Source organism: Bos indicus x Bos taurus, chromosome 5, assembly GCF_003369695.1.
Source record: "Bos indicus x Bos taurus breed Angus x Brahman F1 hybrid chromosome 5, Bos_hybrid_MaternalHap_v2.0, whole genome shotgun sequence".
Classification (NCBI taxonomy): domain Eukaryota; kingdom Metazoa; phylum Chordata; class Mammalia; order Artiodactyla; family Bovidae; genus Bos; species Bos indicus x Bos taurus.
In genome coordinates this window covers 97,978,106-98,004,208 of record NC_040080.1, presented here as the reverse complement: position 1 = coordinate 98,004,208, position 26,103 = coordinate 97,978,106, and the positions used below count along the sequence as shown (strand labels likewise).

At 40.2% G+C, this 26,103-nt stretch overlaps 1 protein-coding gene across 1 annotated transcript; it reads left to right on the top strand.

Moving 5' to 3' along the window:
* The first annotated feature begins 5,607 nt into the window (after positions 1 to 5,607).
* Positions 5,608 to 9,140, top strand: LOC113893587 (histone H2B type 2-E-like). Its single transcript, XM_027543502.1, has 2 exons — positions 5,608 to 5,928; positions 9,117 to 9,140. The coding sequence occupies exons 1-2, from the start codon at positions 5,608 to 5,610 to the stop codon at positions 9,138 to 9,140; spliced, it is 345 nt and encodes a 114-aa protein (XP_027399303.1).
* The last annotated feature ends 16,963 nt before the right edge of the window (positions 9,141 to 26,103 follow it).

Below are 26,103 nucleotides of genomic sequence, written 5' to 3'. Positions count from 1 at the left end.
AATTAAACAAAACCATATAGCTAAGGCACATAAAGTGCCAAAGAGCCCGGTAAACATTACTTCCCTTCTAAAACCTCAAGGAGGGATGGTACCTGGTAATATTGCCAAGGCAGGCATTTAGGAGGGTCCTGCTAGCCTCTGTTCCTCTACCCTAGTGAATATCAAATATCATATCCCTGGGACATCACCAGGGATTGGGTGTCTGGGTTGGGGAGAGGATGAACAGGTCCACTTTTTGATTCTTTAAGAAGGTGGTGTCATCACCACTGTCTTCTCTTCCTGCGTTCTTCTCCTTTTCTCTTCTCCTTTAAATGTGCTTTAAAGGCAGGATAGATTATTCTTTAGAATAATAATTATTCTATAGATTATAGAGTATAATAGCCATTATACTGAAAAAATGGCTTATTCATCATAAATGATTAATGACTGCCTAAGGATTGAACTGTATTCTACCAAACCCTTGGTATTTCTGCAATATAGCAGTTCTTCTTGATCTTTATAAACATACCCTTACATACCAGGATTTGTTTGGAGCTTGATGATCTCTTTTTGTTTAATTTAAATTCAACTCTGAGTCTTTGGCTCCTATGGCACAAACAACAAAGTATCCTTGGTTTTACCTTAAAGCAAGAACATATGGGAATTGTAGAGAACAAATAAAACTATCCAACTGCTTTCTCTTGTAGAAATTTTGTATTCTTTATTTGCCTTTATTTGAGAAGGAAATGGCAACCCACTCCAGTGTTCTTGCCTGGAGAATCCCAGGGACGGGGGAGCCTGGTGGGCTGCCATCTATGGGGTCTCACAGAGTCGGACACGACTGAAGTGACTTAGCAGCAGCAGCAGCATTTACTTGGTTTTTTAATTAAATACTTTTTGTTGTATTTTATTAAATGATTATATTGTATTGTGTGGCCAATTAACAAGGTTGTAATAGTTTCAGGTGGACAGAAAAGGACGGCAAAGAACATGGAGTCTGCATGTAACTAGAGGGGAGGGGCAGAAATTAAGGGAAAATGACAATTTTTTTCATGTTGTCTCCTTATATTAAACTTAGTGTAGGAGCTAATTATTTAGGTGATCTAGAAATATGCAATTAAAAAATCTTTATTGGTTTTTCATCATAAAACAATACACCTTTGCAACAAACTCCCACAATATTCTCCGTTTGTATTTCTTTATTGACTTCTCTTGCTGACGTAAATTGTCCTTGAGTAAGCCCAGAGAGTTTTGTTTAGATAAGAATTCTAGTCAAAACTAAATGGTACCTACTATCAAGTGAAGTGTTCTTAGGCTGCCAGTCCCATAGCCATCATGCATGAAAGCAACTTTATCACAGTGGGCACTATGCCCTTATTCAGAAAAAAATCCATTTTATGGTGGCGAAGTCTCTAATTGAGGCCAAAGGATGAAAAAAGGAGGAGCTGTAATCAGAAGATATCAAAGCTCCAGGCAGGTTAAAGATCCTGTAGCAAAGTCAGACTTCCTAGTGTTTCTACAAAAGGAAAATGTTAAGAAACAAAATAAAGTGAAGAAGGATTGGGATTAAAGGGGATTTCATTCAATATCAAGCCCTATGAAAGTATCACGTGTGAGTGGATTTGAAAAAGTCCAGTGGACTCTCGGATAAAAAGAAATATGCGGTCAGGGATGTGTCTGGTATAAAATAGAAGCATTCATACTGCTGAGATAGATGGTGACTGATTAAATGGAAGCAGCCACATGCCCATTCATTTCTCTGAGAATCAGCAGCTGTCGGCTAACAGACACCTTTCTTACACATGCTCTTGCTCAAGTGATAAGAAGTGAAAAGAGCTCTAGGCAGAACTATTCTGGGTTCCAGACAATCTGTGTTGCTATGAGATCTGAGATTAGCAGTTAGGTTGGTGCCGGATGTTGTCCAGCAGCTGATCATGAAACCTCTAAAAATTAAATTCATTTCTCAGAAGTCAGCTGTGCATGTGGGCTACAGGAGAAGGTGATTGGATCGTTCTGTTTCTTGGGGATTCCCCACCCTCAGCTCAGGGGAATGCAAGGGATTAGTAGCCTCAGTTCTGTAAGGAATTTTTTTTTTAAGTCATCACATTAATATGCTATAAAATCTCTCCCTGTGTTCCTTGAAGTGCTCCTGATTCAAGTGTTGTCCAGGACTCGATGTTGATAATTTAGAAATTATACCAAAGTACCATTTTAGCTTCTTATCAACCACTGGGTTAATAGGTTCTACTTTGAAGCATGATATATCAAAGTCAAGTAAGTTAGTGAAGAGTGTCCACAAAAGGGCATGTTATGTGGTCTGAGACTTGACTGTGGCAGGCTGGCAGCTGAGCCATCTGGAGGTGAGTGGCGGGGCCTTTGTTCATTTGTGAGTGGTAATTTGCATTCTACAGATGCAAAGTCTATTTAACTGGCTCTCCTGCTATGTAACCCTGGACAAATTATATTTTCTATCTATCAATTTCCTCTTCTATGACATGTGGCTAATAATATAATACCTACCACATAGCACGTCCCTCATACAGAGTATATGCTCAATCAGTATTAGCTATTGTATTACTATTATTTTCTCTGCTATTGTTACAGAAAAGGTCAGTGTACCAGTCTCAAATAAATCATTACCAAAGACTGACTTTAGTAAAGAAGACCAGAAAGCTTGATAGATTAAGCTCCAAGTTCAAGTTTTCACAAGAATGAAGAGAGTGACTGTAGAAGAGTGATCACAGAGGAATTTTTAAAAAGAAAGTAGATCATTCTTGAGAGAGTACTTAGTAGGATTTAAAAAAATCAGAATGTTCCCATTTTCCAGGTTGGTACACTGAATCTTCTGGAGCTGGACTCCACTTATTTATGATACAGAGTCTTAGAATCATAGGTTTCCAAGAAGTCATCAGGGCCACCAAGGAGCCTGCTGGGTGCAGCTTGCCCAAAGTAGCATCTGCAGTATCTGCCTGCTTATCCCATGTCATCTTTTGCTTCCTTCTTATCCTTCCCTAAACACACATGATGTGGCAACACACACAGAAACTCCTGCCCATAAAGAAGAAAAGGCTAAAGAAATTTGGGTTAAGACAGTGATTTAAGTTACATGTCAAGAAAATGAGCTGCGGTTTCTTTTTTTTTTTTTTTTTTCTTCAGCTTTTCAAAAATAGAGGGGGAAAAAATCCCAAACACCAGCTTAATAAATATCCTTGGCATTAGTGGTCTTTTCTCGAGTACTCTGGGCCAAAAGGGCTTCCCAAGTGGCTCAGTGGTAAAGAGTCTGCCTGCCAATGCAGGAGATGCAAGAGAGGAGAGTTCAATCCCTGGGTTGGGAAGATCCCCTGGAGAGGGAAATGGCAGCCCACTCCAGTATTCTTGCCTGTAAAATTCCATGGACAGAGGACCCTGGTGGGTTGCAAAGACATGACTGGGCGCGAACTTGCAAGTGTTGGCCCAAAAGAAATTCACACTAACAGGTGAGTCTTAGTCACTCCCCTTGGATATTGATTTAACCTGTATTAACCACTGTTAAGAAACAGAAGAGCCCTAAGGGTGCAGTGACTCCTCCTTTCAGATTGAAAACATTGAAAATAGAAGATCAAATAGAATATGCCAGAAATGTATAGCTAGCAATATAAGAATCTTCTCTTGAATCCAAAGAAGTCTACAACAACAAAAGAGACTTGGCTCAACAATTACATTTATATACATTTTTAAAATTTTATAAATGTAATTATAATTACATATATAAATATAAATTTATAAATACTTTATAAATATAATTTATAAATGTAATTATCATGTAGAAAATAAGATCAATAGGTATCAATTGGGTGATGTGGTAGCTAGAAAAAGTAACATGATCTTAGGCTACATACATAGATGTATAGCAGCTAAAAACAAGGAGGTTATAGTTTTGCTGCTCTTTCCCTTGATCAGAGCATACTAGAATCTTATATTCTTGTAAGAGGGCTATTCCCTTCAAAGGGCCATAGATACACCGGACCACAACCTGAGAAGAGTGACCAGCATGAAGAAGGAATGTTAAATAAGGTCATATAAGGAGCAGCTGAAGATTCTGAAAGATACTCAGAATAGGGGGCAGAGATACATTTAAATATCCAAGGACAAAGATGCCTATTTTTTGAGCACAGAGGTGGAACAAGGGCCAATATACCAAGCATTAACAACTCATATATACTGAGAATTTGTTACTTATCAGGCACAAACCCAGGCAAAAAAACATGGGTTAATTTATGAGGAATAGATTCCAAGAAATGAGTAGCCAAAGTTGATCAGTTTGGATACAAATTGAAGCCGTCTGGGTTTAGAGGCCACACTCTTAAGTACTATGCAATCTTGCCAATGCAGCAAAATATATGTTAATTCAGTGAAAGAACTCTAACTGGGATGTTTAAAGAATATGTTATCTTACTGAAAAAGTAGTGAGTTCTCTGTCACTAGGGAGGCCATGTAATTACCTGGCAGCTAAGACTGGGGGCATCTGATCATCTACTCTGACTGCATGTGCCAGTACCCTCTGCAGTCAGGCATGGGCCAGTGGATGAGTTCTGGCTCATGAAACGTGAGTGGATGTGGTACCCATCATACTGGGCTGCCCTTTCAATCACTGTGTGATCCTCACCCCCTTACACCATTGCTGGCTAAAGCAGGGAAGACCCTGGTTATCTAAGTGAGAACAGAGCCACAAGTTAGAAGGAGCCTGGGTCCCTGAAGGACACTGCCTCCTCCTGCTATCTGCCTTGGAATAAGTTGTGAGTGAGAAATAAACTTCATTGTGATGAAGCCAGTGAAATTTTAAGGTTATTTGTTAAAGCGGTAACCCTATTCTGACTAATACAAAGACAGTACTGTCGGGAGAATTTAAGTACTTGATGAGAGGTTGGCATTCTTCTCCTTTAAAGTCTGCTCAAGTTTGACACTCTTTAATTTGTGAGTAATAAAGCAAAGTGGATTTTGAGAATCCCCCAATAAAGAAAATCACAATCTGATGATCAATACCCTCCTGGACAAAATAAAAATCAAAACTCTGAAAGAAGCAGATTTTGATTTACAGGTGTTAGAATATCTACGTTCTCCAGTTGTGTACAACTCTGTGACCCCTTGGACTGTAGCCCATCAGGCTCCTCTCTCTCTGAGATTTTCCAGGCAAGAGTACTGGAGTCGGTTGCCATTTCCTTCTCTAAATTAGGTCCAGGACCAGCAAATTAAAAAGTATAAACACATGAACAGGAATAAATGACAGGGACTTGCCTGGTAGTCCAGTGGCTAAGACTCTGCTCCCAACGCAAGGGGCCCAGGTTCGATCCCTGGTCAGGGAACTAGATCCCATATGCTGCAACTAAGAGTTTGAATGCCACAACTAAAAATACCCTGTGCGCTGCAACTAACTATCCCACATGCCATAACTAAAGATCTGGAGTGCTGCAACTAAGACCCAGTCCAGCTAAATAATTTTTTTTTTTTTTTTAGGAAATGATAGGTTTGATCTTCCTTTATCACTCTAAGCAGTGAGTTTGGAAATTTGTTTCTTCCCTGAATTGTAACCAACCACACATCAACACTTTTCAAGATCTTTCTGTGTTGTTGGGTGTTGTCATTATAGACATGCCTGAACTGGCCAAGTCTGCTCCTGCCCCTAGAAAGGGCTCTAAAAAAGCTGTGACCAAGGCCCAGAATAAGGATGGCAAGAAGCGCAAGCGCAACTGCAAGGAGAGCTACTCCGTGTATGTGTACAAGGTGCTGAAGCAAGTCCATCCGGACACCAGCATCTCGTCCAAGGCCATGGGAATCATGAACTCCTTCGTCAACGACATTTTCAAGCGCATCGCTGGCGAGGCGTGGCGCCTGGCGCATTACAACAAGCGCTCAACTATCACATCCAGGGAGATCCATACGGCCGTGCACTTGCTGCTACCTGGGGAGCTGGCCAAGCACGCCGTGTCCGAGGGCACTAAGGCTGTCACCAAGTATACCAGCTCCAAGTAAATATAATATGCCTAGCTGCTGTTAACAGAGAAGGCAATGGCACCCCACTCCAGTACTCTTGCCTGGAAAATCCCATGGATGGAGGGCCTGGTGGGCTGTAGTCCATGGGGTCACCAAGAGTCGGACCCGACTGAGTGACTTCACTTCACTTTCACACATCAACACTATCCTGCCAGGCAATCTGTGAGAGGCTAGAAACAAAGTTACATAAAACCCCAAGCTTTATATTTGAAGAGTTTATAATAAAGGACAGTGGTTTTCAAAGCACTGAGGGCATAACATTTCTCTGGAAACTTGTTAAAAATGAGGATTCCTGAAGTCAAACAGGGCCTCTGTATCAACCTAGAGGGGTGGGGTAGGGAGGGTGATGGGAGGGAGGTTCAAAAGGGAGGGGATATGTGTACACCTATGGCTGAGTCATGCTGAGGTTTGACAGAAAACAACAAAACTCTGTCAAGCAGTTATCCTTCAATAAAAAAATGAAGTTAAAAAAAAAAAGAGGATTCCTAGAATTTCCTCCAGAGATATTAATTCAGAAGGTGTGGGGAGAGGACCACCAATCAAAATCTAACATAACACCTGTCACATAGTATACACTCAGTAAATAGCTTTGATAAATCAATGGCTGAATTTAGTGAATATGTCCTCTGAATCTAATGCAGAAAGTATATGAACCACCTTGTCTTAAAAGGTTGACCATCAGGGGAAAAAATTTAATCAGGGGTCAATTAAATAAGATAACTGGGCTCTATAGTTCAAAATATTCTGGAAAAAAAAATTAATGCCACTTCTTTATAAAGCTGATATTTGTTTCCTTTTATGAGAAGCTGAACTTAGTATAAAAGTAAGTAAGAAAAAGTCTGGAACCAGAAGGGAAACGGAGACATATCCAGGAATTTTAAGCAGAATGAGGTCATAGGAAGCTGTTGTTTTCCTGCACCTTCCTTTTTTTTTTTTGAGCAGGAAAATTCCACACAAGAAGCAGACCAGTTGATCTCACAACTGTGCTCCCATGTCTGGCACTTATCTGGGTCAAGTCAAGGAGAGCTGCCCCCAGGCCCTGGAAATAGACAACCCACCCAGTGGCTGGGACACACAGCACGTACAACCCTTCTTATCGCCAGACGTTCTCCCCCAGCGTCCGTCTGGAAGCAGATTCTCTGCTGAGTAGGCAGCACACTGGACTGACAGAATCACACAGGGCCACCTGAGCAAACAGCCCTTCCCTTCATACATCCATCACCCCGTCCCAGATCCTGGAGGCACCTCCCTTGGTGTTCATGTAAAGGTACCAAAGGTTTTTTCCTTTCAGAAGGATTTAAGAGAGCAGCCTGTCACTGGGCCTGGGCTCGACTCTTACTGCTGATTTCCTAGGCGTGTACCTTAGCACCAGCTTCATAACCTCTCTGTGCCTCAATTTACTCATCAGTAAGTTGAAGATACCAGGCATACCTACCTCATGGGGTTCTTTAGCAGATTAAGTGAGGAAAGAGATGTAAAGCACAATGCCTGCATGCAATAGTGAAAGTGAAAGTGTCAGTCGCTCAGTCGTGTCCGACTCTTCGCAACCCCATGGACTGTAGCCCGCCAGGCTCCTCCGTTAATGGGGTTTTCCAGGCAAGAATACTGGAGTCGGTTGCCATTTCTTTCCCCAGGGGATCTTTCCAACCCAGAGATTGAACTCTCCTCTCTTGTGTCTCCTGCATTAGCAGGCAGATTCTTTACCATCTGAACCACCAGGGAAGCCAGTGCATGCAGTAAATGCTAAAGATGTGAACTGTGGCTAGGGGTCAGTCCACAGGACTGTCTAGGACAATCCTGGCTTCAGAGCTGCATGTGCCATGCTACCGCTGGTTTGGGGGCTTCTGTGCCACTGCTGCCCACTGTGGGTAGCTGCCCACTGTGCTTCCCATCAGGCTTCCTGCACTTGAGCACTCTGGGCTATCAGTGGCCCCCAGCCTGCCTCATTGTGGCTCTGTGTTGTAGACCTCCATGTTAATCGTGGCCATTTTTCACACAGTAAATAGTGAATGTTAGTTTCCTTGATGACAGACACACAGAGAAGCACAATTTTTCAGATTCAATTCATAGATCAGTTCTCAATCCTTAAGTCATCTCTCTTGATCTTTGAGTCGCACACTGTAAATTTTGATTATCTCTGTTTTATAGCATCCTTTGTCAGTCTGATCCCATGCAATATGGAGAAATTGAGGTATGGATGACATCATTCAAAAAGCACCTGCAATTTTTTTTTTCTCACCAAGTACTTACAGACTTTTCTAAGGTAACTTTCAAAAACCCACTGAAATACTTTTACATGTTTTGCAGATGAGGAAATTAATATTCAAATACATTAAGTATTGGGACCAAGGTCTTACAGCCAGAAAGCAGATAAATGGGTCTTGAACTGAAGTTCTTTTGCACCCCAGCTTGTGCTCATCTCATAACACTGGGAAATGAATCATGAATTAATTTGATCTCATATATTTCCAGTGTTTATTGAATATGTGATTTCTAAAAATCTTACACTCACTCAGTAAGTTCACTGGAAGCCTGCTAACTTCTTGTCCTTTGGCTGTTATCACTGTCTACTCTCCTCTGGGGCTCTACTCTCCTTTAGTAATGTTTTATTGTTATTAAAAAGCATTATTTGACTATAAAGGGGAAAATCAAACAGACATGTTCCACAATATGGCTAATCTCAGTATGCAACATCTAATAATTATATAAAAAGCCTTCATATCAAATGTAATCAATGGTCAAATTTAGTAGGAAAGGCTTTTTTATAGATTGAAGTTCTTTCTTCATTTCACATGGCTACTTCATTGAGCTGAAACTTATCTTGCCAATCTGTAGCTTCTCTAGGTAGTATCTGGGATCTATCTGCTGACTGCTGTCTATTGTCATTCAACTTTTAAACATTATTTGAAATATAACTGTCTTCACTTTCCTTGTGTGAACTGAGAACAAATTTTCAGTCTAAATTAAATTTATTAGTTATTTTTTTATTCCTTGATAGAAGAATAAATATTCTTTAATAAATAAATAAATAGCAATATTCTTTAACACTTTGCTTTCCACAAATGAATAACTTGATTGTGATTATTAACTCCTTTTTCCTCCCTCAGCCTGTCAAAGGAGTTACAAGTTAAAATTAGCATGGCGGGATAAGAACAAGGAAAGAGACACATTTGACTTTGAAGGTGGTAAAAAATTTCATGTGATTCAAAATACTGTATATTTCCTGAACATTGGTTAGGTACTCTTGTTGAAAATGTAAAATTAATGTATGTTCTCTTTCTGGGCCTCAAATATTTAGGATCTAGTTGAGGGAACTGGATTTATACATGAAATACAACTGGACAACACTGTGTGTTAGAATAACCATGCACCAAAGTCTTTGGTGCAGACATTTAGTAATATGACGAATCAGGAAAAGGAGACATCACTACAGGCTAGAGTGGGCTGGCAAGATGAGATGAGGGGCTGCCATGTGACTGGAGAAAGGGTGAGATTCAGAGAGAAGAACCAAACAAAAAAATGTGAGGGTGGGGGGAAAGAGGGGAGAAAGAACAGGGGCAAGAAGAAATGAGGAAAAACAGGTTGGCAGGAGGAATGAGGAAGGAGAGAGGCAGGCAGGTAAGCCACGGATTTTGCACTACAGAAGGCAATAAAACGAGAGGTGGCAATTCCTAAAAGACCATGTTGAGCAAAATGCACTTGCACCCTTGTTGGTGAATCCAGAAATTCAAGTTTGGAAGTTCAGGTTTATATGACAGTAAATATGTGTTTGTGGGGGTGGTGGGGAAAGGCCAGTAAATATTTACTTCAGTTTTTTAAAAAAGAAAGCTATTCCCCACTATGAAATATTTCTCAAAACCCTGGTTTCAAAACACTTGTTCCACTTCTCCAAGCCACATAAAGGAACATGCTTTTTTGCCCAAACTCTCTGACCTTACATTAACCAGTCTCTCCACTGAGTCTGCTCTTGAGCTCTCTTTAGCTCCATGTGTTTCTTGTCTTTAAATAAACCTCCTAGATGATATTCTTACAAAGATATTCAAACAATTCAGTGTCAACTTCTTCATAAACTTTACCAGGAATGGCATTTGTAGGAGGAGATCAAGAATCAAAAATGAACTCTCCCTCTCTCTCATACTTCCTACGTCCAAATTTTGTATGAGTTCTATTAAGAAAAGTTTCTTCTCATGTTCAGAACTCTTCTACACCATAGACTAATTTGAGAAATGAGTGTATCTGCTCTGGCTGAAAATGAGAGCAAGGTACTGCCTAATTCTGGGAAGTCACTAGAGAGTAATAATAAGAGCCGACTCGCTGGAAAATACCCTGATGATGGGAAAGACTGAAGGCCAGGAGAAGAGGATGACAGGATGAGATGGTTGGATGGCATCACTGACTCAGTAGATGTTTGAGCAAGCTCCAGGAGATAGTGAAGGACAGGGAAGCCCGATATGCTGCAGTTCATGGGGTCACAAGAGTCGGATATGACTGAGTGACTGAAAAACAACAACAACAATGGTTATAACACACCTTTAATTGCTAGGGCTTCCCTGGTGACTCAGACAGTAAAGAATCTACCTGAAATGCAGAAGACCTGGGTTCGATCCTTGAGTCAGGAAGATGCTCTGGAGAAGGGAATGGCTACCCACTCCAGTATTCTTGCCTGGAGAATTCCATGGACAGAGGAGCCTGGTGGGCTACAGTCCATGAGGTTGCAAAGAGATGGGCATGACTGAGCTATCAAAACATACACACACACACACACACACACACACACACACGTTGCATTCTGAGGGCATCCGGATTATCTGGGACCTTGTTAATGAGGATTCCTGAGCTTACTTTCAGAGACACTAATTCAGAAGGTGTGCGCTACACAGTAGGTACCCTTGTAGGTACCACCTATCCTTCAAGACGTAAATGTGAAGGAGTTATAGCTGTACCTACCTCATATGATTGTTAGGTGATTTAAACGAGATTTTATATGTAAGTAAAAACCAGCAAACCCAGTGAACTTTACATGTTTCGCACAGAAATCAATATGCTTGTAGTTATTAGGATTCTTACTATTCAAATATTTGAATAAAAAAGTGCTCAGCTGAGAAACACCAACAGTAGTAGATTATTCTGACAGATCAAAACCTTACAGCTAGTCACCCCACTTCACACATGTTCCCCTCACCAAGAGTTTATGTAATGTCTAATGTTGCTAAACTTAGTGACATATTAATTTTCTACTTTGGGATGATCTCTATTCAATAGTAATTGTGTTTCTAAATATGGGATGCATTTTTAACTGACTGAGTTTTGTACCACTTTTTGTCAACTTTTAACTATAATTCAGCTTAAAACAAAACAATGCATTTTCTTTCCACTGTTAATCGAATTAATGAAAGTTGACTTTATGAGCAAAATCCTAATTTATGAATGTTTCCATTGTCTTTCCTGTTAAGGACATTAGTACTTGACTATCTTGTAGCAAACAATTTGCGTGGGATGGAATTTTATTATACATATTTTCAAGTAGTAGAATGTATTAGATTTCACCCAGATGATCTTTTAGTGAATTATTTAATCTGGCTTAAATTTTCTAAATTTTCTTAATTTTCTAAATTTTCTCCAGTTATGAAATGTATAAATGATTTTATGATAATGCTACAGATTCATGTAAACATATAAGATTATAACCGGGATTTAATGTCTTTCTGTAAACGATAACTTAAACAAGGACTTGTCAGGACAAAGGCAAGCACATATTTTATAAATGCTGTGTTTCTTGAAACAGTCTATGCTTCTTGGGAGAAAATCACTAACTGCTTACCTCCTGGGACCAAGGACCTGATGTCCCTGAAGTCACAGCACACTTCACACTCATCTCCAAGTGGAAATAGGTGGCCACTGTTGGATTCTAGTGAGAATGACACCTCTGGAATATCTCAGCTTCACAATCCCAGTTAGAGCCCTCTGAGAATCTGCTCACATAGCGGCAAACAATATCTTTAAGAGGTGATATTCCTAGAATGAATCCATTTCTAAAATTAAAGAGGAAAACAATTATGGGGAGTGAGGAGGTGAGGTAACATTCTACCAGAAGGAAAGGCTAATGCTCTCCAAAAAAAAAGACAGTATAACCTGCAAGGACGGTCCCAAACCTCAGGAAAAAAACAAAAGATTTGAATTTGGATCATATTATTTCACATAGCTCATATAACGATGACTTTCATGCAGATTTCCTGGCAAAATCATTTGTGAGAAAGATGGTGGTATTCTCAGTATATGGGGTATGAGGTAGGGGCACATGGGGACTGAGGGGTCCTGGGGATATGGGTCTCTCGGTGTTAAAACCAGGAAAGTCCTAGGCAAACCTGGATGAGCTGGTGTCTGCATGTGCGTCTCCCCAACTAGATGGCCGATCAAAGCTTCCCCACGCACTCCAGCAAGTTACTGCACTGTTCACACAACTTTGCTGCTCAGGTTGGCCCAAAGCTAAATTGCAACAAGAGTGGATGCTTCGGCGGTGTTGCTTCAGTTCCCTTTTTTGGCATCTGTTCCTCCTTCTCACTACTCTTGTTTGTTGAAGGTCCTGACATTTTTTTTCCTTCCCAAGAGCAGTGCAAGGTGACCTTTCTTTAAGCTCTTTCCCAAGCGATTTCTATGAGGTCAAAGTCTTACTTCTCTTTCATTTGTTAAACTATGTAAAGCATGTGCATGGTTCCAAAATAAACCTATATACTAAATAAAAAAGTCAAATCATCCTTGCTCCTGGTGGCTCATGGCCTTGTTTCCTGCCATGTGAAGCAGACCACTTGCTCCGTTTAATGTGTGGTGAGCTGAGAAGCACCTCTTCTAGGTAATAAAATACTATGTAGAAGAATGTACCTTTAAGATAATCCTCGAGAAGAAGACATCTTAGTAGTATGACAGAGGTGTGGCGAGGAGAGAATATTCTGTAAGGCAGAACCTTCCCCACCCTCAGAACAGCTGTCTGCCTGGTAACCTGCATGCCTTACACAGCATGGCACCACCAGTGGTACACCGTGATGGATACACACATAATGCCAAGCTTCGTAATGGTTAGATTCATTTAAAAGGCACTGCATCATACCTTTCGGAGAGTCTCAAGCTTCCTTCCATTCCAAATATGAGTCCATTATAAGTGGATCTCGAAAGCAATTGTAGCAAGGAAGCCCATGTCCATAAATATTTCAATGTCTCCCATGAAATGTGTTCCTATTATTACCCACACTATTGTGTGTACAGGATTCTGCACAAACTAGAGACTCAATAATTATTGATTGGCCAACGAAGGGTCATTATCTAATGTACCATGATCATTTATGCCAGAGACCCACAGGAATCAGCCTGATCCCACACTTTTTCTTTTAAATTTTGAGACAGGAACAGATAGTATCTCATCTTGAGTTCCTTGTGGAAGTAGAGAATATGAAAAGAAATAAAAGGTAGCATAAATGTGGAGTCATAGGAAAGAATGAGAATAAAGAAAGTAGACATAAGATCAGAAGAAAGAAATCAGACTATTAAAAACTGAGAATTCTTTTTAATACCCAAATGCACATTCTTTTAAAGAAAAAGATTCAAAACAGCAAAGCTTCTCTCTTCTTGGCAGCAAAAAATTTATTGCCAAGGCCGAAAGGAGATGAATAGTAGAATCAAATCTAAAGTACCTGAAATTTAAAACGAGCCAATTTATGTTTCATTTAAGAGAAGCAAACAGATGGGCCAGATAATAATTTCAAAATCTAGTTTACAAAGAGAAAAACAAATCTGGAACCCCAAGTCAAATGCGTTAGAAATAAAAAACAAAGCAATAAAAAGAAATAAACATGTACAGAAGCTACAACCGCCTCCTTCAGCTTATCCAATGCTGGAACTTTTCTTTCTCCCCAACTTCATTTCACCTCCAGGGCAGAGGCAGGGTGGACACCATGGGTTTGTCACTTCCCCAGATGGCATCAAATTCATAAATTACAAACTCCAGGAGAAGGGAGGAACCTTAGTAAAGGCTAAAGTTCTCCTTGGGTCTCCAACATGGACTTCAAAAGAAAACCAAAATGTCTGCACTGGTACAGCCACCATAGAGAACATTATGGAGATTCCTTAACAAACTAGGGATAAAATTACCATATGATCTAGCAATCCCACTATTGGGCATATAGCCTGAAAAAAATGACAATCCAGAAAGACACATGCACCCCAATGTTCATTATAGCACCATTTACAATAGCCAGGACTGGAAGCAACCTATATATCCATGGACAGATAAATGGATAAACAACTTGTAGTACATAATGGAATATTACTCAGCCACATAAAGGAACAAATTTGAGTCAGTTTTAGTGAGGTGGATGAGCCTAAAGCCTGTTATACAGAGTGAAGTAAGTCAGAAAATCAAATATCACACATTAGTGCATACATATGGGATCTAGAAAATAGTACTGGTGAACCTCTTTATAGAGAAGAAATGGAGACACAGTCATAGAGAATGGTCTGGTAGACATAACATGGGAAGGAGAGGGTAAGACAAATTGGAAAAGTAGCCTTGACATATATATACTATCGTGTGTAAAATACATAACTAGATGGAAGCTGCTGTGTAACACCGGGAGCCCAGCCTGGTGCTCTGTGATGACCTCGAAGGGTAGAATGGGGTAGGGGAGGCACAAGAGGGATGGGGTATATATGTAATTATGACTGATTCACATTGCTCTATGGCAGAGACCACCACAGCATTGTAAAGCAATTGTCCTCCAATAAAAAAAAAAAAAAGAATATCTTCAGATCTATGAGCTTGAACCATGCAAAACTATAGTTTTTCTAAGTTAAAAAAAAAAAGTGCATGTTTGCAATTTCAAAGGATTGAATCTAATATATTATGATTTAACTAAAGACAAATTAAGATCTTAAACATATGTGGCTAACTATAAAAGTAGTTATATTCTTACTTATATAATTAAACCAAAGATAGTTTCCTTTGGTCACTAATTCTTCTGACACAGGTCTGAACTCAAGTCCAGGAGTCAAAATGTGCAGGTCTCGGCCATTTCTCATGTTGCTCCTGTTCTGCTGCCGGGGTCAGTCATCTGGTTCTGAGTTGTCATGTGAAACATCTGCTGTAGCTGCGCTTTCTCTTGTTGGGTGGTTTTCGTTCTCAGGCTTCATTGGCTTTATCTGTACGCTGTGTGCAGTGGTTCTAGTTTCCAAATCAGTGTTGCTGTTGTTATGATGGCTGCTTTCCCACACAACACAGCTTTCTCCTACTCTCGCCTGCACATTTCACTTTTCCTCCTGTGCGGCCGTCACCCTGGAAACACGGCCAGAAAGCATCCTCTCTGTCTGAACATTTCCTTTGCCTGCTGTCATGTAGACAGACGCTTGCTCCTTGGAAGAAAAGCTATGACAAGCCTAGACAACATATTAAAAAGCAGAGACATCACTTTGCCAACAAAGATCCAGATAGTCAAAGCTATGGTTTTTCCAGTAGTCATGTATGGATGTGAGAGTTGGACCCTAAAGAAGGTTGAGTGCCAAAGGATTGATGCTTTAGAACTGTGATGCTGGAGAAGATTCTTGAGAGTCCCTTGGAAAGCAAGGAGATCAATCCAGTCAATCCTAAAGGAAATCAACCCTGTATGTTCATTGGAAGGATTGATACTGAAGCTGAAACTCCAATACTTTGGCCACCTGATGCCAAGGACTGACTCATTGGAAAAGACCCTAAAGCTTGGAAAGATTGAAGGCAGGAGGAGAAGAGGGTGACAGAGGATGAGATGGCATCGTTGACTCAATGGACCTGAGTTTGAGCAAACTCTGGGAGATAGTGAAGGACAAATGAACCTGGCGTGGTGCAGTTCAGGGGTTGCAAAGAGCTGGACACAACTTAGTGACTGAACAATAACAATGTACACATAGGTAGTTCTTTGCTTTTACCCTGAAATCGCATTGCTTGGAAGGCAAACTTTTTAGCAAGGACACTAAGAAGAGAATTCCATCAAAAGGAAATGTTACTACCTCTCTCATTGCCTAGTTCCCAGGAACAAGATCCAAGAACTCACAGAATCATCACTTTGTTTTTCCTTCTAAGTTTAAATTTTTTTTTAAAAACTTGATATAACTTTTCAAGGTTACTTTCCCTTTATAGTTACTACAAAATATTGGCTCCATTCCTCATGTTGTACAATATATCCCTGAGCCTGTCTTGCACCCAAGAGTTTGAGCCTCCCCTGCCCCTAACCCTATGCTTCCCCTCCCCCAGTGATAACCACTAGTTTATTCTTTACAACGCTGAGTCTGTTTCCTTTATGTTGTATTAACTAGTTTGTTATATTTTTTAGATTCCATGTATAAGTGATAATCATACAGTATTGGGTTGGCCAAAAAGTTTGTTCAGGCTTTTCTATAACATCTTAAGGAAAAATCCAAACAAAATTTTTGGCCAATGCAATATTTATATTTCTCTGTCTGACTTATTTCATTTAGCATAATACTCTCCAAGTTGATCCATGTTGCTACTGCCTCATCACTTTTAACTGAAGTTCAAGTTCAGGCTGAGCTAGGGTGAACGAAATCGAGTTTGAGTACTGATTAAAAACCTTTGGGTCACTATAAAATCAAGTACACAGACCATCAACAAGTCTTCACTGCCAATTACATAAAGAAATAAGGAGTCACTAATCAGTTAGTCTGTATGTTGACTATAGTTCAAAATTCAGGGTTGTGATTAAATGTATGTAAAGAAGGGGAGGCATGTGAATGGGGATAATTGTCCTCCTGATGGGGGTGTGGTTATCATTTGAGAGAATCCCAGGCCATTAGCCTATGCATGTCAGGGGTTCAACAACTGTACTTTATAACAAAGCACTCGGAAGATCTCATAGAAGTTGCAAAAAAATTTTCCAGTACCCATTGCTTTATTACAGATGACATTTAATGGACAAAATTGGAATGAGCAGGATTAAATATGCCAAAGGCAAAGGAGAAAAGGAAAGATCTAAGCATCTGAATGCAGAGTTCCAAAGAATAGCAAGGAGAGATAAGAAAGCCTTCCTCAGTGACCAGGGCAAAGAAACAGAGGAAAACAATAGAATGAAAAAGACTAGAGACTTCTTCAAGAAAATTAGAGATACCAAGGGAACATTTCATGCAAAGATGGGCTCGATAAAGGACAGAAATGGTATGGACCTAACAGAAGCAGAAGATATTAAGAAGAGGTGGCAAGAATACACAGAAGAACTGTACAAAAAACATCTTGACGACCCAGATAATCACAATGGTGTGATCACTCATCTAAACCCAGACATCCTGGAATGTGAAGTCAACTGGGCCCTAGGAAGCATCACTATGAACAAAGCTAGTGGAGGTGATGGAATTCCAGTTGAGCTATTTCAAATCCTGAAAGATGATGCTGTGAAAGTGCTGCACTCAATATGCCAGCAAATCTGGAAAACACAGCAGTGGCCACAGGACTGGAAAAGGTCAGTTTTCATTCTGATCCCAAAGAAAGGCAATGTCAAAGAATGCTCAAACTACCGCACAATTGTACTCATCTTACATGCTAGTAAAGTAATGCTCAAAATTCTCCAAGCTAGGCTTCAGCAATACGTGAACTGTGAACTTCCAGATGTTCAAGCTGGTTTTAGCAAAGGCAGAGGAACCAGAGATCAAATTGCCAACATACGTTGGATCATTGAAAAAGCAAGACAATTCCAGAAAAACATCTATTTCTGTTTTATTGACTATGCCAGAGCCTTTGACTGTGTGGATCACAATAAACTGTGGAAAATCTTGAAAGAGATGGGAATATCAGGCCACCTGACCTGCCTCCTGAGAAATCTGTATGCAGGTCAAGAAGCAACAGTTAGAACTGGACTTGGAACAACAGACTGGTTCCAAATAGGAAAAGGAGTATGTCAAGGCTGTATATTATCACCTTGCCTATTTAACTTACATGCAGATTACATCATGAGAAACACTGGGCTGGATGAAGCACAAGCTGGAATCAAGATTGCTGGGAGAAATATCAATAACTTCAGATATGAGATGACACCACCCTTATGGCACAAAGTGAAGAATAACTAAACAGCCTCTTGATGAAAGTGAAATAGGAGAGTGAAAAAGTTGGCTTAAAGCTCAACATTCAGATAATAAGATCATGGCATCTAGCCCCATCACTTCATGGCAAATAGATGGGGAAACAGTGGCTGACTTTATTTTTGGGGGCTCCAAAATTACTGCAGATGGTTATTGCAGCCATGAAATTAAAAGACACTTACTCCTTGGAAGGAAAGTTATGACCAACCTAGATAGCATATTCAAAAGCAGAGACATTACTTTGCCAACAAAGGTCCTTCTAGTCAAGGCTATGGTTTTTCCAGTGGTCATGTATGGATGTGAGAGTTGGACTGTGAAGAAAGCTGAGTGCCAAAAAATTGATGCTTTTGAACTGTGGTGTTGGAGAAGACTCTTGAGAGTCCCCTGGACTGCAAGGAGATCCAACCAGTCCATTCTAAAGGAGATCAGTCCTGGGTGTTCTTTGGAAGGACTGATGCTGAAGCTGAAACTCCAATACTTTGGCCACCTCATGCAAAGAGTTGACTCATTGGAAAAGACTCTGATGCTGGGAGGGATTGGGGGCAGGAAGAGAAGGGGACAACAGAGGATGAGATGGCTGGATGGCATCACCGACTCAATGGACAAGAATTTCGGTGAACTCCAGGAGTTGGTGATGGACAGGGAGGCCTGGTGTGCTGCGATTCATGGGATCGCAAAGAGTCGGACTGAGTGACTGAACTGAACTGAAGCTTCAAATTAGCATAGTTTCATTATTTATCATTTAATTGACTCTGACATAAAAATGATTGTGGAAAACATCCAGGCATACAGTCAGCCTTCAACTTACACAGACTCAGGGGCAAATTATGGCCCTCGTCTGTGTGGTACTTTGGTACCATGTATTCCTGATTTCAAAGCACAGATTCAAAATTAGAAAAAATAATACAGTAACTGTAAAGACAGAGACCTTGGAATTGCATTAAATGTGTCATTTGGTGGGATGGCTTGAAATTTTAATTTGTATATAAAATTTCAAACAGTGAAGCAGAATTAAGTGCAAGATGTAATATTTTTGGTTTTTAACCATAAATTTTTAATACCTGAAATATTTTTCCAAGCTTCCACAGTATCATTAAAAGTATAATTTCCTTTCTTTATAGAATTGACATTTGTTTTACAACTAAAGATTTACTTTACATTTGTTTTACAACTAAACATTTGTGGGAGAAATATCAAAACCTCAGACTTGCAGATGACACCACCCTTATGGCAGAAAGTGAAGAGGAACTAAAAAGCCTCTTGATGAAAGTGAAAGAGGAGAGTGAAAAAGCTGGCTTAAAATTCAACATTCAGAAAATGAAGATCATGACATCTGGTCCCATCACTTCATGGCAAATAGATGGGGAAACAGTGAGAGACTTAATTTTTTTGGGCTCCAAAGTCACTGAAGATGGTGACTGCAGCCATGCAATTAAAAGATGCTTACTCCTTGGAAGAAAAGTTATTACCAACATAAACAGCATATTAAAAAGCAGAGACATTACTTTGCTGACAAAGGTCCATCTAGTCAAGGCTATGGTTTTTCCAGTAGTCATGTATGGATGTGAGAGTTGGATCATAAAGAAAGCTGAGCGCCAAAGAATTGATGCTTTTGAACTGTGGTGTTGGAGATGACTCTTGAGAGTCCCTTGGACTGCAAAGAGATCAAACCAGTCAATCCTAAAAGAAATCAGTCCGGAATATTTATTGGAAGGACTGATGCTAAAGCTGAAAGTCCAATAAACTTTGGCGACCTGTTGCCAAGGACTGACTCATTGGAAAAGACCCTGATGCTGGGCAAGATTGAAGGCAGGAGGAGAATGGGATGACAGAGGATGAGGTGGTTGGATGGTATCACCGACTCAATGGACATGGGTTTGAGCAAGCTCAGGGTGTTGGTGATGGACAGGAAACCCAGACATGCTGCAGTCCGTGGGGTCACAAAGAGTTGGCCATGACTGAACAACTGAACTGAACTTAAAAACTAAAGAATCAGAAAAAGAATAATTTTCACTGATTATTATAGGATTATTACTGAAAATAAATTCGTGGAATAGAGGAAGAGGGTGTAGAAAATGTTTCATTGTCAAACACACAAGCACATCATTGCCTCCAGGAACAGTTAAGATGGAACTAGAAACTCTCTCGCATTGTCACCCTCCTAGAAGGCTCTGTGACAGACGGCAGAGCTTGGGCCACAGCAGACCTAGGGAAAGATCACCACTTGGAGCCCAGAGAACCAGGTTCCAGCAACACTTCGAGAGGAGCCTCCTTTTTTTTCTTAAAAGCACCAGCCTTCAGCAGCCACAGTGGAAACACTTTGAGGGAGACCTCTGATTTTAAAAAATATTACCTCTATCTTTGAAAATTATGAGCTCTCAGACATTTTTTCTTCCAGTTTTATAGAGATATAATGGACATATAGCACTGTATAAGTTTGGGGTTTCCCTGGTGCAGACATGGATTCGATCCTTGGGTCAGGAAGATCTCCTGGAGAAGGATATGGTAACTGACTCCCGTATTCTTGCCTAGGAAACCCCATGGACAGAGGAACCTGGTGGGCTATAGCCAATGGGGTTGCAAAAGAGTTGGACACAGCCTAGTGACTAACCACTAAGAACTGTATAAGTTTAAGGTGTATAGCATAGTAATTTCACTTACATACATCATGAAATGATCGCACAATAAGTTTAGTGAACATTCACCATCTCATACAGATACAAAACTAAAGAAAGAGGGGGAAATGCTTTCCTGTGATGAGCACTCTTAAGATTTACTCCCTAACAACTTTCATATATAACACACAGAAGTGCTGATTATATTCACCATGCTTACTTATAACTGGAAGTTTGTATATTTTGACCACCTTCATTCAATTCTCTCTTCCCCCACCTCCCACCACTGGCACCCAGAAATCTAATCTACTTTCCTATACTTTTATTTGCTTGTTTATATTTGAAGTATAATTGACCTACATTACTATGTTAGTCCCTGTTACATGACATAGTGATTTGGTACTTCTATGCATTTCCAAATGATCACCATGATAAGTCTAGTTAGCATCCATCCCCATACTAAGATATTACATAATTATTGACTATGTTGCCCACATTGTAAATTTCATACTCTTGGCAAGTGGATGTTCATACTTCTTAACCTCCCTCACCTATTTCTCTCCTCCACACACTCCCTCCCCTCTGGCAACCACCTGTTTGTTCTCTTTATCTATGACTCTGTTTCTGTCTAGTTATGTTTGTTCGTCTGCTTTGCCTTTTTTAGATTCCCCATGTAAGTGAAATCATACAGCATTTACCTTTCTCTGTCTATCGTATTTCACTTAGCATAATACAGTCTAGGTCCATTCATGTTGCGCCAATAGCAAGATTTCATTCCTTTTTATTGAACCCCCAGGCTTTAAAATGCTACAGAGGAAAATGAGGCTGACTGTTCTCATCTGCACATCTGAATGACAAAGAGGCAACCAGGCACTGTGAGCAGAGCAAAGGCTCTGGCTTCTGATTGCCTGCTCTGTAGGGCAGGTCCACCACTGCCTGGCAGTGCAGAGGGCATGTATTCAACTTCTCTAGGATTGTTTCTCAAGTCTAAATTATTCTTACCTCACAGCAATGCTGGGAAGATGCAATGAGACAAAGTGAATATAAAACAGGACCTGACTCATAGTAGCATCATGATGTAGCCTGCTGTATACACAGCAAAAAAGAGAAATCACCTAGAATGCTTTTTCTGGAAAAAAAAAAAAAAAGATTGAAGGGAGAAGATAGGTGTGAAAAACCCAGCTGGAAAAGAACCAGGAGAAATGACTCAGAAAGGGGGTCCCATAGGTCCTGATCTGCCTGGAACAGCCCTAATTGAGGCTGGCTAGCTCTTCATCTTTTTGACTCAATGGATATGAGTTTAAGAAAACTCTAGGAGATTGTGAAGGACAGGGAAGTCTGGCGTGCTGCAGTCCGTGGGGTCGCAGAGAGCCAGACACGACTTAGCAACTGAACAACAACAAGCCTTCATCATGATGAAATGTCCCACTTTGGATAACACTAGAACTACTTCAAGGGTCGAGTAATAATAGAACTTTCTTCCATTTCAAAGAGGAAAATAAGCTCAAAAAGCATGAAATACTTTACTGATGGTCACAGGTAGTAAATAACAGAAACTCCAGGCTTGTCCTGAAATCAAGCAAAGGAATAGGAAGAATCACCTAATAATCCCAACTGTCCTTGTCTGGCCCCAGCCAGGACTAGATCACGTCTACCTCTGTAGATTCTCTCTCCAGCTCCAGCTGAATCCTAGATTTCTGTAACCTCAGAGTCATCATGCAAAAATATAGGCCAGAGTGTAAGTAGCCCCTACCCTAGGATCAGGATTATTTAGGCATTTTTGTTGCCTGGTTATGATCATTTCAAAACATGCAGTCATGTGAATCCCAAGCCACTGGTCACCTAGACCTTTTTGTTTCATCCTGCTTTGACAGATTGCTTGCCTACCAGTCTTTGGTCTTCCCTTCGTTAGTATCTGATTAGGAGTCCTTTAGCTGTAAGTGACATAAACCCAGATCAAATTGCAAAAATTTATGAGCTCAGAGAACCAAGAAGTCCATGAGTAAAACTGGCTTTAGAACTAGTTGGATCCAGGGACTTCCCTGGTGGTCCAGTGGCTAAGACTCCATGTTCCCAATGCAGGCAGCTCTGGTTGAATCCCTGGTCACAGAATTATATCCCACACAATGCAACTAAGAGTTTCATGCTGCAACTAAAGATCTTGCATGCTACAACTAAGACCTAGTGCAGCTAAAATAAAGAAGTAAATAAAGAAATGTTTAAAGAAAGAAAAAGAACTAGCTAGATCCAAGACCAGATGATGTGATAGAACGTGATCCGGCATCCCCAACCTCTTGCATGCTTTTCATTCTACTGGATTCTTTTTCAGACAGGCTGTCCCCAGTGAGGTGGCAAAACAGCCTCTGGTAGCCCCAGATCCATACAATACCAGCTTAGTATTCCCAAAAGGACAACTTCTCTCTCCCCACGGTCCAACCGAAGGCCCGGGAGTGTGTTTCACAGCACAGACCTGGGTTAGGAGGTACCCATCCTGAGGCAGGGGTCTCAAATGCTCTGAACTGACCAGTTCTGGCTATCTGGTCACCCTGGGAGGTCCCACTCAATCTGAGAGAAAGGAAATAGATACTAAACAGAAGCAAGATTTCCTTGTACAGGCCACTCAGATGTATGGAGCACCTAATTTCCATTATGATTCCATTGGGGTAATCCATTTACTGGGGCTGTAACTCCTTAACCCTCAAACCTACTTTTCCTTCAACCTCTGGATGCCCAGGTCCCAGCTCTGTATCCTTCCATCGTTAAGTGCTGCCCCTCTATGACACACAGGAGAATCTTTGAAAAACAGAGCTACAGAGGACCTCAGAGCTGCTGTAACCACTTTTGTTGGGAAAGAAGGCTGCAGCAGCTCTGTGGAATCCATGACATAATACACTGCTGCTTTATGAGCTCTCCCAATGTGGTTAGACTGGAGAGAACCAAATGCAGGGTCAGAAATCCCAAGGAAACAAGAACAGCTGACTCAATGAGGGCTCAAGAAAGGAGACCCAGGTGGAAGATGAAGTTTGGGACCCTTACTCGTTTTTACAAATGACTAGCTTTTAAGGTATGTGTTTATAAACACAGGCCAGAGAACATTTTATCATTAAATCTGAAGCCAAACTAAGTTTATTTGTATTGAATAGCAAGACATTTGTCAAAGCACCCCATTCCTGAAAACCATGAAGAAAAACCTTGTCTCCTCTCAAAATGGATGATTAGCAAATGCTTGGGGAAATGAAAATATCAAATGTTGCATCAAAGCACACTGGAATTTTAACAATATTTGTAAGATGAAAAAGAATTCACAAATATTTGGTTAAACCATGTTTCTTTTTCCACATGTGGGAAATAAAACAACCAAACATTAATAAAACCTAAAGGGCCAGCTCTTTGCAAAGCAACTATTAACTTACACTCTGAATGGAGCTTTAAAAAGACTATTTGAGGGGAGAGGCTGGTAGTGGCAGAGTTATTTACATTCAAATCTTAAAAACATGCAGAAAGGCCTCTCCCACGCCTCACCTTGTTAAGTGAACCATTACCCTTTTGTATAGATTCTGTGACCTTCTCAGAAAGTGCAAGTGTTAGTCGCTTGGTCTTGTCCAACTCTTGCAATCCCATGGACTGTAGCCCGCCAGGCTCCTCTGTCCATGGAATTCTCCAGGCAAGAATACTGAAGTGGGTAGGCATTCCCTTCTCCAGGGGATCTTCCTGACCCAGGGATCAAACTAGAGTCTCCTGCATTGCAGGCAGATTCTTTACCATCTGAGTCACCAGGGAAGCCCGCAGAGAAAGCCTTCAAATGTCACTGTATCTGAGAAGGCTTCACTATTTACCCTGTCTCTATTGCTTTGCCCAGTTTTTTTTTTTTCTTCACTAAATTTACCACTTCCTGATGTTATATTACATGCTTATTCTTTTTAGTTTATCAATTAGCGCTTCCCTCAGCAGAGCAGAACCTCTGAAAGCCAGTTGTTCTGTTTACCACTGTCTTCCTGGGGCCTCGGCCGAATCGGTCACAGAGCAGGTGTCAACGGCCGTCTGCAGAAAGGAGTAAATGCAGAGCAGACATCCGGAAACAGTACTAACTAAACTCAACAATGAAAAACAGTAACATTTGTAATCACTTTTTATTACTTTAAGTTTCTATTTTAAAAAATTGGGTCTGGTCAAAATTTCTAGCAGTTTCTTAACATACAAAACTCTGACTTGGTACAGCTGGATGTGACCCTGAACACAAATGTATTTTGGTGAAGAAAACAGCTGTTGGTGTCTGTTTTCCCCAATGGTTACTCATTGTTGGCCCATTCTTTAGATATTTTAAAAGACAAAAAAAACACAAAAAAATCCAGAACTTCTAGTTTTTAGGTACCATGTAGGAACTTAGTTTCATTTTGATTAAATGGCATATTACATTTTGGGAGAAACCTTTTCAACAGTTCAGCAACTAGGTCAGTCATAATCTGTAGCTTTGCAATCTCACATAAGTAGTAACTGACAAGAATTTTAATTTCTATTTTTTCCACTCACTTTAGTGTTCCTTAGCAGATACCATATAAGGGAATGTAGTAGAAAGATTGAGAAATCAGACTTTTGGGTTGTAACCCTGGATCCACTGTTTGATAACTGTGTGAGTTTAGGCAAGTTATTTATCTGCTGAAATCCTGTTTACTCACCTGAAAAATAAGGAAAATAACAAAAGTTGTAGCATCAAATTCATGGGGCAAATGAAAGTATGTAAAACTAATAAATAAACAGTAACAAAAATCCCCTTTAAGAAATCTTTTAAAATAGCACCTGACATTAAGTGCTTGTTAAATACTTATTGAATATTATTTCTTCTATATTCTAGGTTTTCTTCCCAAGAGTTTAACATTTCAACATTTTTTTTGTTGAAATAAGTCCAATTCTCCTGCTTAAAACAAGCCCTTGTGCCTAAAACATAAAATTGTACCGATTAGGTTATAGGAAAACCAAATTTACATGAGATATGGTAGAGTAAAGTAAAATAAAACAGTGCTCACCACAAGAAGATGAAACTCATTTCAAAAACTCTGCAGGAGGGATGGTATGGGGAGGGAGGAGGGAGGAGGGTTCAGGATGGGGAACACATGTATACCTGTGGCGGATTCATTTTGATATTTGGCAAAACTAATACAATTATGTAAAGTTTAAAAATAAAATAAAATTAGGAAAAAAAAAAAACAAACTCTGCAGGGGTGAGTGTGTGTATATGTGATACTCTTCAGGTGTTTGTGTAAATCGACTGCTATCTTAATAAGATTAAGTTTTCCAAGGAAAATGAGATAATAACAAAGGACTCTTTGTGCTTCACTTTTGTCAGGGGCAAAAAACAAAGACAAAACAGCAT